The sequence below is a fragment of the Peromyscus eremicus genome, chromosome 16_21 (assembly GCF_949786415.1).
Source record: "Peromyscus eremicus chromosome 16_21, PerEre_H2_v1, whole genome shotgun sequence".
Taxonomy (NCBI): Eukaryota; Metazoa; Chordata; class Mammalia; order Rodentia; family Cricetidae; genus Peromyscus; species Peromyscus eremicus.
This window is the reverse complement of record NC_081432.1, coordinates 36,009,584-36,024,430: the sequence shown is the minus strand read 5'-3', so window position 1 is coordinate 36,024,430 and position 14,847 is coordinate 36,009,584. Positions and strand designations below refer to the sequence as shown.

Here is a 14,847-nt window from a genome sequence, read left to right as displayed (position 1 = left end):
AGCCTAGCTGGAGGACAGCTTAGCTGGAGGACAGTCTAGCTGGAGGACAGTCTAGCTGGAGGACAGCCTAGCTGGAGGACAGTCTAACTGGAGGACAGCTTAGCTGGAGGACAGTCTAACTGGAGGACAGCCTAGCTGGAGGACAGTCTAACTGGAGGACAGTCTAACTGGAGGACAGTCTAACTGGAGGACAGTCTAGCTGGAGGACAGCCTAGCTAGAGGACAGTCTGACTGGAGGACAGTCTGACTGGAGGACAGTCTGACTGGAGGACAGTCTAACTGGAGGACAGTCTAACTGGAGGACAGCCTAACTGGAGGGACAGTCTAGCTGGAGGACAGTCTAACTGGAGGACAGTCTAACTGGAGGACAGTCTAGCTGGAGGACAGCCTAGCTGGAGGACAGTCTAACTGGAGGACAGTCTAGCTGGAGGACAGTCTAGCTGGAGGACAGCCTAGCTGGAGGACAGTCTAACTGGAGGACAGTCTAGCTGGAGGACAGTCTAACTGGAGGACAGTCTAGCTGGAGGACAGTCTAGCTGGAGGACAGCCTAGCTGGAGGACAGTCTAACTGGAGGACAGTCTAGCTGGAGGACAGTCTAACTGGAGGACAGTCTAACTGGAGGACAGTCTAGCTGGAGGACAGTCTAACTGGAGGAGTTTCCTAGTTGGAGCCATCTTCCAAATCACACAGCTTTTACATTTAGTTTAATTGGGTTTTAAAGACTGGCATATGGTTCCTTTGGTGTCTTGGTTTTATCATTGGGCCTTACCAGTTTGAAGGTCAGCAGTAGATCCTGAACCCTGGATTCTCCAGTAAACAGGGGCAGTGGGCTCCACAGTTGACACGCAGACTTGATTGGTCAGTCTGTCTCATTCGATGTTGTAAGCTAACATGGGCTCCATCATTGCACCATCATCAGTGTGGCATCTGTGGTGTTGTGTGTGTTGGTTCACTCATCTAGAACATTGTATGTTGATGTGTTAGCAACATGGATGTTGGCTCTGGTGAATCACTGTTGTTCACCACCGAGAGGGCTCAGCTGCTCACAGCAGCAGGTATGCTGCCCTTGGGAAACTGAGTAAGAGGCGCCTGGGCCCCAGGCCTCTTCTCCATCTGTTTAACCACCTTGCTGCAAGCTGCTGATGCAGCAGCTCTGAGACTGAGTTGCTCATGTTTGAACTGTGTGCTGCTCCTTAATCATCCCTGTTGCCCTCCATTTCTGTGCAGATTGCAGCCCCCCTCCTGAAGAGTCCAGTCCAGGTACGTGGTCTCCGTTCAAGGTTCCTGCTAGTGTCTTTTAAATATTCAGGGAGTACTTGTAGTTCAATTATCTAAGATTGGTTTGTGTTCCCATAGTTGGGAAAATACCTTAGGACTTCCTTTGTTTTGAGGTTTGGTGAGGGACCTGTGGGACTGAGGGAATTATGGCCTGAAGTAGGCTGCTAGACACATTGTGTTTTTCCTTCTGTATCCTAAAGCCTTTCACAAGATTTACTTCTGAGTGCATTGGGTCCAGTGGTGGGTGATCTGATTTAGAAAGCTACATGTTCATGAATATTCCTTGTCCGTTCACTTGAACTCTTGCACATAGCTCTAAAGGCACAGTTGGATGATTTGTGTCCACTGGGGATGTGGTGGTGTAGCAGCCTCTCGTCAGCTTCTGGATGCAGCTTTAGGACTCTTACCAGACATCGATCTGGGCCTCAGTTGGAATTACTGCTAAAACTGAAATCTTTCTGCTACATTTTCATGGAGAACCCAATGTCCCTGGTTCTAGCTCAGGGGTTGGTGAACTATGGTCTTGAACTAAATCCTGGCCACAGCCTGCATTTGTAACATTTTGTCTATCACCTATTATCTTGAGTTGTGCAGCGGAGACTCTGTTGCTCTCCTAGTCTGTAAAGACTCTGTTGTAGGTTGTGCCAACCCCTGATCTAGCTCCTAATGAGCTTCCTGTATATGGCTTGTGGTTTTCTTGGTATGCATGCGCCTCTCTTCCCCCAAACAATTTTTACTCAAAAAAATTAGCTATATGATCAGTTCAATGATTGCATATTTCTGAGTAGATATAAGATGGAAAGACACCTGCTTAATATCTAGAGTACAGCAAACAGTGGGCAAGGATTGATGGAGCCATTTCTACCCACTGACACAGTGCCGTGAGTCCACTGACTGGGACCACCCGGCAGCAGGCCTAGAACCACATTGAAGTCGCATCTAACTGGGCTCATCATGCCTTCCCAGTTTGCTTTTGGTCCCTTTATAGTTCTCTTTCCCCAGACATCAGTGGAGCAGCCGTGAGTGGGTCTTAGGTCCCAGTGTCATGGATGAGCCCGAAGGGCCATTGAGCCTTAGTAGATGCACAGTTAACCTTGCTCTTTTCTTGCTTGCAAGTCTGGGACCATGACAAGCAGTGAGGACCAGAAGGGGTGAGCTGTGAGCCTATGGCAGGAGCTCAGGGGCTCTTCTCCACTCTGGTTTCTTTCTGGCTTGTAGAACTCTTCCTCCACTCGGGAAGCACTGGTGGCTTTTCCACAGTTGATGTTAAATGGAGAAAAATGGTTCCCTGCCAGGAGTCCTATACTGCATATTTAGTCTTTTTAAACACACACAGTCCAGAGGCTGGAGAGATGGGTAAAGTGTTTGCTGCATGACCATGAGGATCTGATTTCAGAGTCCCCAGCACCCAAGAGAAAAGCTAGACGTGGCAGAGTATGCCTGTAATCCCAACACTGGGAGCGAGGTGGAGACAGGCTGGTCCTGAGGTTGCTGGCTGGCCAGGAGGTTGGCCAGTTGGTGAGCATCAGGTTTATAAGCGACCCTATCTCAAAAAGTAAGATGGGAGTGGTAGAAGAGGACACTAGACATCAACTTCTAGTCTTCACGCATGTTGTACATACGGATACACACATCTACACATGAGCACATACATGCATATACTACATATACATAAGATCAACATATATACAGACACACACTTTGTCTCTCATTCCCCGTTTGTACTGATGGGTTAATGAAAAAACAAACAAAGCAAAAGCAGGCTGTGGATTAGAGGAGCACTTGAGGTTCCCTGAAGTAGCATGGACCATGGGCTATCCGGGCAGCAGGCATCACAAGTTAGCAGGTGGCTGAGAGTTTAGCCCCTAGAAGCGGAACAGCTGCAGCACCTAGAACATTGCTTAGTTGACCTGTTTTTAAAAAAATAATAGTAACAATAACAAGTAGTAGTTATAGTAGTAGTCTTTCATTTTGAGGTAGCACATTGAAAACCCTTTACCAACTTCAGCATCCCAGCCATTTTTATTTGACAGGACTGGGTAGATTCCATGTGCTGCCATTGAAATCAACTTGGCTTGGGATGTTTTTAAATTGTGAGTTTCTGTTCATACTCAAGACATCTACTACTACCTTCCTCCTGCTCTCTCCTCAGCAGAAGCAGGCTCACCACTAAAGATAATGGCTTGAGAGTCAGTCAGACATTTACAGGTGCCCATTCTGTTTGTGTCTTAGAAGGCTCTTAGCCGCAGAGCCCATTTCCCCTCTGCGTGGATAAGATGGGAATGCCGTTAGAAATGCTGGAAATGGTGGTGGGTGCCCTTACTGAACTCTGGCCGTCCAGACTTGTCTGGGACCATCTGGGAAGATGTCACACTCACAGTTTCCAAGACAAGTGTTGCAGTGCCTTTTAGCAGTTTCTTTGTGCTCTTTTTGTCTTTCTAGTTTAGCAAGTAAGTCTTTCTTACATGAATTTCATTTCTGAAAACAGTGGCTAAAGTGGAACGTCATATTGGGGAAGCTTTCCGAGTTAAACAGACAACTTGATGCTCTGATTATTTTCGGGTTAAAATGGCCATGGTTATCCTATGAATTGTATATGTGTAATAATTAGAAAAGCAAAGTAAAAATGATCTAAGCATTTCAATTCTTACTCAAGAGCAGTATTTGGGGGATAGAGGGAACTTGGTTGTTTTTACTTTTTGAGGTTGGATATTAGTATGTAGTCCAGGCTAGCCTTGAACTTGTTATCCTCCTACCTCAGCCTCCTAGGCCCTGAGATTATAGGCATGCACTACCATACCTGGCTTATGAAGAAGATTTTTACTGATTGTACCATTCCTAAATGATTTGCTATACTCTATAGTTTTCGTTGGCCATTTTTGATAGACTCTGTTGACAGAGTTCTTCAAAGAAACCGGAAACTTGTCTGAGAAGAACAGAGGGAGAGTTAGGTCTGGGAGTCTATCTAGTGCTTCTCTCTGATTTTCCCAAGAAATACCACGTGGCGGAGGGGTCCAGGGCCTTGCCTGTGTTCACCACTGCTCAGCAGCCAGGCCTGGAACTCATATTTTCCACTTCTCAGTCCAGTGTTCTTTGTCACTGTGTCATATTTGCTAAGACCTTTCTGCTTTAGATTCTAAATTTAAGCTTCTTTTCCATTACAGATATAGCCTTTGTCCACATGCAGTGTGCCTGCATATCTAGTTAGATCATTTCCAACCCTGGACTGTTTCGTGTACTTAGGCCTGTTGTTGAGTATGGGAAGTTCCTCTACACATTCTTGGAGTTAAAGTGCTAGCCAGATGGTGAACAAGCAGAGCCAGCTCCTCCTCTTAGTGTCTCCGGCCGTGTGTGTGTGTGAGAGGCCGAGGCTCCTCCAGCAGTGCAGTGGCTGGTCTGAGGACGCTGTCACCTGCACTCTGTCCCTCAGGGTGTGCACTGCCTTGAGCTGATTGGGAGAGCTGGCTTCACCCAGTAGGGATGTGCTGATGTCCCTTTTTGGACATGGCATGTCTTTTTGATGTCTTCCAAGAAGGAAGCAAACAAAGGCCGAGCCAGAGCTGCCCCCAACCCTGCTCTTCCCTCCAGGGTTCTATTTTTAAAGGGTTGTTTTGGTAGAGGGTCAAAGTTCCATTACATTCTGAAAGCAAACTGAGCTGGAAATAGTTGCATCAAGCGGGGAAGTGGGGGTTGAGGAAGAGAATGAGCACAGAGGAGGGGACAGGAGCAGAGTTGGCACTGTGCTGGGAGAAGGGCCATGACACACACCCTGTCTGTGCACGTTCCTTGTGGGGTAGAGGAACCGCCAGGCTGTGGTGCACACACAATCTGTCTGTGGCCTTGTCACGGCCTACAAAGGCTTCTGTGGTTGTTTTCTTCAACAGCCATAGTCTTGCCTGTGGAGGAAGGAGTCCCTAGTAGTTTTAGAGTAGCTGGTGTATGTGGATGCCACCAGAGTGGAACTGCTCTAGTTTACTGCAACAAGTGAAGCAGAGGGATGGAGCCGAGTCGGCTCTGGGCAGAACTTAGTGCTATTTCTTCAGGCCATGCGGTGGGGCAAGCAAGGTCAGAAGGTCTAGAGAGGCTGAGGGTGTGAGAGGCAGGATGGAACAATGGTTAGGGGTAGTGGCTTGCTGCCTTACAGGACGTACTTCTTGAAGCCTTCCTTTAAGTTCTGACAAGCCCTTCACTCACGTGCAGGTGAATGGAGCGAGGCCCTTTACCCTCTGCTGACCACCCTCACAGACTGTGTGGCCATGATGAGCGACAAAGCCAAGAAGGCCATGGTCTTCCTGCTCATGCAGGACAGTGCCCCCACCATTGCCTCATACCTGAGCCTGCAGTACCGCCGTGACGTCGTCTTCTGCCAAACCGTAAGCCTCCAGAGGACATCAGGGTGCTCTTGGGCACCTCCTACCTTCGAGAAAGAGACTCGGGCAGCTCTGTCCTTCCCCTGTACTTGTACAAAGCACAGGTGGCCTTGTTTCCCCAACCTGTTGCTTTAAAGATTACTTAATAGAGAGGCACAGGAAGGAGATACCTCATTGATGAGTATTTGTTCCTCCTGAAGAGCCAGCTCTGACAGGAGAGCCCAGCACCAAGCAGGACAATGGCAAAGGCCTCTGTCACCTCCTTTTTCTCCACAAGGGATGTGATCGAGGACCACATGGGTGCTTGTCAGTGCAGTTGAAACAGCAGGCACTCAAGTTCTGTGGCTTGTCACAGGGCCCCATTTAAAGATTACAGTTACCATTCAGTGAGAGTTGCGATGAATCTCCCAAGTTAAAAGATGCCAGGAATAGAACTCATGATGTGAGTAGCTTGGAGGGGGCTGGTGCTCTGTAGTTCCCCCACCGATGCTGGGAAGCCTGTCATACAGAAAACCTCCTTAAGGAAACTAATCAGCTATGTTCACTCTTGTTTCCAGACATGGTTGGTGTGGGTCTGAGTAGATAGCCCTTTCCCTATGGGGAATTGATTCTAAGCTTCCAGAAAGTTTCAGTTCAGGAACAACCCCAAGCAGGTCATGTGAGAGGCTGAGCCCAAACCAAGCCCACCTTTGACAGGGGCTGCAAGCCTATGGTGTTCACCACCTTCCCCATAGCCTTTAATGCCTATGGTCCCAGCCCCTAGCCCTTCCCTGGGGGATAGGAGATGCTGCTGATGTTCCTTGAGTAGTGGAAAGAAACAGGGGCCAGGGGATGTGCTGGTTTCTGCCTGGGGTAAAAATGCCTGTTCTAGGGCTGGAGAGATGACTCAGAGGTTAAGAGCCATGGCTGCTCTTCCAGAGGTCCTGAGTTCAATTCCCAGCACCCACATGATAGCTCACAACCATCTGTAATGAGATCTGGTGCCCTCTTCTGGTGTGCAGGCAAATATGCAGGCAGAACAGTGTATACGTAATAAATGTTCTCCACACCACTCCCTGTGCCTCCCCACAGCTGACGGCCCTCATCTGCGGCTTCATCATCAAGCTGAGGAACTGCCTGCATGATGACGGCTTCCTGCGGCAGCTCTATACCATCGGGCTTCTGGCCCAGTTTGAGAGCCTGCTGAGCACCTATGGTGAGACTCCATCTTGGGTGTGACCACTGGCCCAGGGCCACAAGAGTGGTTCCATTTGTGCCTCTACCTCCTTCCTTCCATATTAATGAGTTCGAGCATTCAAACCAGGATATGTACAAAGAACCAGGCGATACTCCTGCATAGGTTTGCAGGAGTGATGTCATGTATCTCGACGGTCTTTCTAGTGAGCATGGAGGATAATTTGGGTTTCTTCTGAATGACTCCCACTAAATCTTTGGTGCAGAGATACCTGTCCATAAAGACGTTTGTAATTGTGTGGGCTCCTTTTTCCAGCTAAGAAGGAGAGTTGCTGGGTCAAGGGGAAGAAGGGGTGGTTAGAAACTTATAAGCTGATTCCAAATTGCAGTTTAGGGAGACTCTCTCCCCCTAGACTTGTTTTCTATTATTTCTTCCGAGAAGGTGAAAATGGACTACTTTGAAAAAGTATGTTTTCATCGTGGGATTATAGTTTATTTATTTATTGACTTATTCTTTTATATACTGTGTCCCAACCCCCAAATTTCCCCTCCCCCCTCTCCTCCTGCTCCTTCCCCTCTCCTCCCAATCCTTTCCTCCATTTCAGCCTCCCAGGGATATCAACCAAGCATGGCATATCAGGTTGCAGTAAGGTGTCACCTCCTCCCCACATATTTACTGGATGGGGCAACCCAGTAGGAGGAAGAGTTCCAAAAACAGGCGAAAGTGTAGGGACAGCCCCTGCTCCCACTGTTAGGAGTTCTACAAGAAGACCAAACTACGCAATCATAACATATACGCAGAGGACCTAGGTCAGACCCATACAAGGCTCCCTGGTTGTCAGTTCAGTCTCTATGGCCCCTGTGAGCCCTGGCTAGTTGATTCTGTGGGCTGTGTTCTTGTGGTGTCCTTAACCCCTCTGGCTCCTATAATCCTTCCTTCCCCTTTTCTGAAGGATTCCCTGAGCTTGACCTAATGTTTGGCTATGGGTCTCTGCATCTGTTTCCATCAGTTGCTGAATGAAGCCTCTCCGATGGAAATTGGGCTAGGCACCAATCTATGAGTATAGCAGAATATCATTAAGAATCATTCCATTGTGGTTGGTCATGGTGTTGTTGTTGTTGTTGTTGTTTGTTTGTTTGTTTGTTTTTCCAGTCGTGTTTGGTTCCATCCTAGCTCTCTGGGCTATCCAGCCTCTGGGTCCTGGCCCTCTAGGCAGTGTCAAGTGTAGGCTGGTAAGGGTCTCAAGCTGGACCAGTCATTGGTTGACCACTCCCACAATTTCTGCACCACCCAGTACATCTTGTAGATAGGACAAATTGTAGGTCAAAGGTTTTGTGGCTGGGTTGGTTCCTCAACTGGAAGTCTTGCCTGGCTATAGGAGATGACCAGTTCAGGCTCTGTATCCCCCATTTCTAGGAGTCTTAGCTAGGGTCACACTCATAGATTCCAGGGAGTTTTCACTACACTAAGCTTCTACCTTGTCCCCCAGATGCCCCCCAACTCCAGTTGTCTCTCCCAGAACTCTCTCCCTCTACTTGCCCCTACCTGATCCCTCCTGTTCCCATCCCTACCTGCTCCCAGACCACCTGAGATATCTCTTCTATTTCCCCTTCCCAGCATGCATTCCCCTCCTCCTTGAGCCCTCCTTGTTACTTAGCCTCTCTGTGTCTATGGATTGTAGCATGATTATCCTTTACAGCTAATAGCCACTTAAAAGTGAGTACATACAATGTTTATCTTTCTGGGTCTGGGTTACCTCACTCAGGATGATTTTTTCTAGTTCCATCCATTTGCCTGCAAATTTCATGGTGTTATTTTTTTTAACAGACGAGTAATACTCCATTGTGTAAGTGTTCCACATTTTCTTTACCCATTCTTTGATTGAGGGGCATCCAGGTTGTTGCCAGTTTCTGGTTATTATGAAAAAGTTGCTATGAATGAACATAGTTGAGCAAGTATCCTAGTGGTATGGTAGAGCACCTTTGGATATATGCCCAGGAGTGGTATTGCTGGGTTTTGAGGTAGATTGATTCCCAGTTTTCTGAAAAACCACTGTATTGATTTCCAAAGTGGCTATACAAGTTTATATTCCCACCAGCAATGGAGGAGTGTTCCCCTTGCTCCACATCCTCTCCAGCATGAACTGTCATTTGTGTTACTGATCTTAGCCATTCTGACAAGTGTGAAATCTCAAAAGTAAGTTTTGATTTGCGTTTTCCTGATAGCTAAGGATGTTGAGCATCTCCTTAAGTGTTTCTCAGCCATTTGAGATTCCTCTGTTGCAAATTCTCTGTTTAGATCTTTACCCCATTTTTAATTGGATTATTTGGGGGTTTTTTTGTTTTTGTTTTTGTTTTTTTTTTTTTTTTTTGATGTCTAGTTTCTTGAGTTCTTTAAATATTTTAGAAATTAGTCCTCCGTCAGATGTGGAGTTGGTGAAAATCTTTTCCCATTCTGTGGGCTGCCATTTTCTCCTATTGACAGTGTCCTCTGCCTTACAGAAGCTTTTCAGTTTCATGAGTTCACACTTATTAATTGTTGATCTTAGGGCCTACACTATTGGTGTTCTGTTTGGGAAGTTGTCTCCTGTGCCAGTGCATTCAAGGTTATTCCCCACTTTCTCTTCTATCAGGGTCAGTGAATCTGGTTTTATGTTGGGGTCTTTGATCCACTTGGACTCCAGTTTTGTTCAGAATTTTGTGGCAAATATGAATCTATCTGCATTCTCCTTCTAAGGCCATACCACCCTGAATACACCCAATCTCTTCAGGTTATGGGTTTTTGATGAGGTATCCAGCCATGGGTGGTGGATGAATTGGCCACAGCAAAGCTGTTTTACTGTTTCTCTTCTATCCTTGAAGAGCTGGCATGAGCTTTTGAGGTTCCATGCACAAAAGCTTGAGAAGGGTGGTCCCCAGTTCTACCAGCCTACATTGGCATTGTTATTATGTGGTCAGTAGCGAATTTGCTCACAGAGTGCTGCTATGTTGAGGGGAAGGGGCTCAGAGAATGCCCTCCTATCCATGCCTTAGGCCTTTGTTCACAGCTGACCTGGGGAGAGTAGCAGGCCTTGACACCACCCTTCTCTCTTTATCTTCTCCTCTCAGGAGAGGAGCTGGCCATGTTGGAGGACATGAGCCTTGGAATCATGGACTTGAGGAACGTGACCTTTAAAGTCACCCAGGCTACTTCGAATACATCAACTGACATGCTGCCAGTCATCACAGGAAACCGGTAAAATAATCATCTCTTAGATGCTCCAGGCAATAGCATTTCACTGTTTGCGTTTGTCTCATTGGACACAGGACACGCTCTGTTATGACTTTGCTTTTATTTGATTTTGTTTTACTCTTTTAAAACATGGCATACAGCCTTCCCTCTACCCACATCAATTTCAGAATTTCTCCTTAAAGGTCTGAGTGCGCACTTGAATAGCCAGAGTGTCACAAACGCTCTGAAGTATGCTTTGGATCTGTCCCTACTCTCGGTGTTCTGATCTTATCCCTACTTTCCCTCTCTCCACTAGTGATGGCTTTAATGTGCGGATCCCTCTGCCAGGACCACTGTTCGACTCCCTGCCCCGAGAGATCCAGAGCGGCATGCTGCTGCGGGTACAGCCAGTCCTCTTCAACGTGGGCATCAATGAGCAGCAGACGCTGGCTGAGAGGTGTGTGCCACTCTCCTAGTGCCTATGCAGCTGGGGTGTTTACGTGTCCATGGAACTGTGGGTATGGGCTCACCTCAACTGGGGATACACTGTGGTTGTGAGAGGTGTTGTACAACTTTTAGTAGAACAGGGCATGATCAGATCTCCACGTTAAGTAGGTCACTTTGCTGGCCATGGGTAGAAAGGATTCAAGAGAAACGTGAGGATGTTGCTGAAGAGGCCGGGCCACAGGGCAGTACTATGGATCTGGATAGGTGGAGCATGCTGTAAGTGTTCTGAGAAGGGACCAACTGGAGACCGATGTAAGCAGCACAGAGGATAAGTAAACTGAGGCCCTAGGCTTGTAGATTGGACAAGTGGGTTGGTGCCTTCTCTGAGCTCAGACCCATGGGGAAGGTAGCGTTTCGAGCAGATAAGGCTGAGGCACCAGTGCAGAAAACAGAGCCCTCTTGAGGCAAGATCTAGAAGAATCTGGTTTGAGGAGAATGGGCCTCTTGTGGGAGCTGCAGCTGAGAGGGAAGACATTCCCTGCCTGAGACAAGTCCAGATGAGTGAGCAGAAGAGGATAGAGGAGGATGTATGAAGAGTCTGAGGAGGAGAGAGTGGAGTTGAAGAGTGAGCAGAAGAGGATAGAGGAGGATGTATGAAGAGTCTGAGGAGGAGAGAGTGGAGTTGAAGAGTGAGCAGTATTGGCTTGGTTTGTTTGCTTGCTCCAGCAGCACATTTGTAAGTTTGTTTTGCTTCTGAGATGAAGGGAGACTGACCAGAATGGAAAGTCCCCACCCCTACTCCCCGAGGGGGCAGGTGCCTGCTAGACACAAAGCTGTTGTGGGGACCAGGGTGAATTGTCTATGTTGAGAAGGAAGGAGTACTGCCTCTGAGGCTAATGCTGGTAGGGCATAGAGCAGGGGAGTGGTGGGCTGGGCTGAGGGCCCAGGTCTCAGACTGCACAAGTACAGCTCCCTTCCCCTCTTTACTGTTTAGCACCTTCCTTGAAGGTGGCATCTATTACTTACCTCGTGTATTTGGTATAGTCATTCCTGCAACATGTAGTGGGCGTAGGTCATACCTACCTGATGAGGAAAGAGCAAAGGCCCCAGCCCAGCCCAGAGGGACAGTTAGTGTTCACACAGCAGAGGGTGACTTCAGATCCCAGCATAGTCTCCTTGTTCCTGGCTCCCCTCACTGCTGTCCCCTTTCCTGGGTGCCTTTGAGAGCCTGTGACACACAGTGGACTTTCAGTCTCTGAGCCTGGTGCTGTCAGTCATTTTTATGTTGCTGTGACAAACCACCTTTAAAAAGATCAAAACTTTAGAAGTAAAGGTTTACTCTGACTTATGATTTCAGAAGTGTCAGGCCGTGGTTCCTGGCTCTGTTGCTCCACAGCCTGTGCATGGCAAGGCAGAGAACCACGGTGTAGAGCTCAGACGGTGGGACAAAGTCGCTCACCCCATGGTGTGCATGAGACAGGAAGGGTCAGAAGACAAGGTCAGCCCTTAAAAGATGTGCCTCCAGTGTCTGCTTCCTCCAGCTAGGCCCCAGCTCCTAATAGAGCATTTAGCTGGACACTTAGCAGTGAGCCGTCAGGATCCAATCACTGTCACTGGTGCTCAGAGCCCAAGCCTTCCACATGTGGACTTGCACGGAGAGACTTCTTACCAAGCTGTGGCAAGCACAGACCCTGCACCAATGCACTCATAGTCGTACCTGTAGTGAGTTCCAGTGGCCTCTGCTTGTGAAATCCGTGCCCAGTGCTGTAGGGATGGCTTCATCCTCAGGAAGGAGGAGGGACCTGGGGTTTGGGCTGGCAGCTTATCTCCTTGGGAGAATCGATCCCCATAGATTTCTTGTAGCTTTCAGCTTGTTAGAGGAAGATGGTATGGCCCGTCTGCTGATGTCCTGATTCTCCCCAAGGTTTGGAGACACATCCTTACAAGAAGTCATCAACATAGAGAGCTTGGTGCGGTTGAATTCCTACTTTGAGCAGTTTAAGGAGGTTTTGCCGGAGGACTGTGAGTATTCCTTCACTCATGTGTTCCACACTGCTTGTGCAGTCTTCATTTTGGATGCCTGAGCTCTAGCCCTCTGCTGTCTGGATGCTGCCCAGCTCATCCTACTGCAGTGGTGTGCACATCCATTTGTGTGCACAAACTCTACATGGATGTATTTGAGCTGTTCCTTCTCCGCTCCTCACATAAGCAGTGGTGTGTACATCCATTTGTGTACACAAATCCTACACGGATGTATTTGAGCTCTTCCTTCTCCGCTCCTCACACATGCAGTGGTGTGCACATCCGTTTGTGTGCACAAATCCTACATGGATGTATTTGAGCTCTTCCTTCTCCACCCCTCACATATGTGCATGGCATCCCATTTGCCTGGCTTGAGTCCCCCCACCCCAGGAAAGCTTCCCTGGTGCTGCAGCCCCTGTTCCCTCTTCTGCAGTGGACTCTCTTCTGCTATATATGACAGCACTTTCTGCCATAGTGTTCTGCCTCTCGTTGGTACATTCCATGGCAGACTGTGTGCACCTGCTGGAGCACTGGGGGTTCTGGGAGGCAGTCCAAGGATTCTGCATGAGCTGTCTGTGTTTTTCTGTCCCTGGCATGTAGAGTAAGATGCAGAAAAGGTACTTCATACTGAGTGTTTGAGGGCAAGATGACCCTGCCACAGTCTCCCCGAGACAGTGGAATTCCATGTTGTGCTCACGTATAGGTCTCTGTTCTCCATGTGAGGACACTTCAGAGAGGGTTTGGGCAGCCACAGCACTCAGGGAAAAGCCCAGAGCTGCTCAACAGAACTTGTCACTGTACAACTCTGCTGGCTTCATCCCAGCAAACTCACTGAGCCTCTGCCGTGTTTATACCCAGTGAGACAGCCCCTGCCTCTTTGGGCACCACACAGGGCATACAGACACCTGCCCTCGACTGGAGATAAGTTTCATTTCTCTTGCGTGTTGGATGGAAGCAGTATCTTGACTGGGGATATAAGTGGGCTTCCTTTGCATTCTGTTAGAAGATGATATGGATCCTAGAGTTGAGACCGATGATGAAACAATGCAGAGAAGAACACTTGCAGGTCACTGATGAGCCAGGCACCAGGCTAAGTGCCCTGCACACTGTTCCATGGCCACTGTTGTGAATCGTAAGAGGACAGTACTACTGTGTGTCCAGGGAAAGAAAGGGTGGCCTGGCTGTGAAACCTGTGTTCGTAGACAGTTAAGAAAGACCCAGGAGAAGGCATTGGCGTCCATTTGGCAGTGCTCATGTAGGAAATGGGGAAAAGCTGTCTCTGCTTGGGCTCCCTAGTGTGCTGGTTAGAATGGAGGAGGGGACACAAGCTACAGGCAGGCCCGGGAAGGTAAGAGTGTCCCCTGACACATTGTTTCCTTGTGCCCCTCACCTGCTGCTGCTGTGGCATGGTCGGGTCAGAGGCGCACTGCAAGGTTCTGACTGAGAGCCAGCGCCACTGAAGCCCTGAAGCCAACACTCTGAGAACTTGAAGCATATTGGCCTTAAGCATATCGATCCTTTCCCAGTGTCTTAGTCAGGGTTTCTATGGCTATGATAAAACACCACAGCCAAAACAACTTAGGAGAGAACAGTTTGTTTCAGCTTATACTTCCACATCATAGTCTATCATCAAAGGAAGCGAGGGCAGGAGCTCCAGGCAGGAACCCGGAGGCAGGAGCTGATGCAGAGGCCATGGAGGAGTAGCTTATAGGCTTGTTCCCCATGACTTGCTCAGCATGCTTTCTTATAGAGTCAGGACCACCAGCCCCGGGGTGACATCACCCACAGTGGGGTGGGCCTCCTGCATCAATATCAATGATCAGTAAGACAGTGCACCACAGACTTACCCACAGCCAGTCTGGTGGAGGCATCTTCTCAATTGTAGTTCCTTCTTCCAAAACAGCTCTAGCTGGTGTCAGGTTGACATAAAACTGACCAGCACACATATGTTCTAGGTGTGACTCTAGCCTCTCGTCCCTCCCAGGACTCAACTGTAGGTCATCAGTGAGGTGTCCTTCAATTCTTCCTTAGTGCTCATTATTGAAAACGGGTCTGTCAAGGGCTTGCCCTGGGCCAGGGGCTCTGGCTCCTTTCTATGAAGATTATCTAACTTGACCCCATAGCACCTGTGTGGGTGCTGCTGGTCTCACACACCTGACAGATGAGAACAGTGAGGTGTGGAGGGTGAGTCTCCTCAGGGGCTACACTGATCCCAGTAGCATCTTATTTTACTGCTATAAGAGGAGAGACAGGCTATGGACTTGCAGGGAATAAGAGCATCCACCAGAGAACAAGATGAACACTGATGGAGGGGCCAGTGCTACTCCAAGGATGGAGGGAGGGTG

At 48.5% G+C, this 14,847-nt stretch overlaps 1 protein-coding gene across 5 annotated transcripts in view; it reads left to right on the top strand.

Moving 5' to 3' along the window:
• Window positions 1–14,847, top strand: part of Inpp4a (inositol polyphosphate-4-phosphatase type I A) — a 122,938-nt gene that overhangs the window by 94,937 nt on the left and 13,154 nt on the right. For 3 of the 5 annotated variants that reach the window (XM_059282453.1, XM_059282454.1, XM_059282455.1), the window contains 6 exons: window positions 1,229–1,261; window positions 5,480–5,652; window positions 6,721–6,844; window positions 9,931–10,057; window positions 10,350–10,490; window positions 12,405–12,502. In XM_059282453.1, coding sequence (XP_059138436.1) covers window positions 1,229–1,261; window positions 5,480–5,652; window positions 6,721–6,844; window positions 9,931–10,057; window positions 10,350–10,490; window positions 12,405–12,502 — 696 coding nt within the window. The remainder of the gene's footprint in view (window positions 1–1,228; window positions 1,262–5,479; window positions 5,653–6,720; window positions 6,845–9,930; window positions 10,058–10,349; window positions 10,491–12,404; window positions 12,503–14,847) is intronic. The other 2 variants (XM_059282456.1, XM_059282457.1) reach the window with 1 other exon arrangement.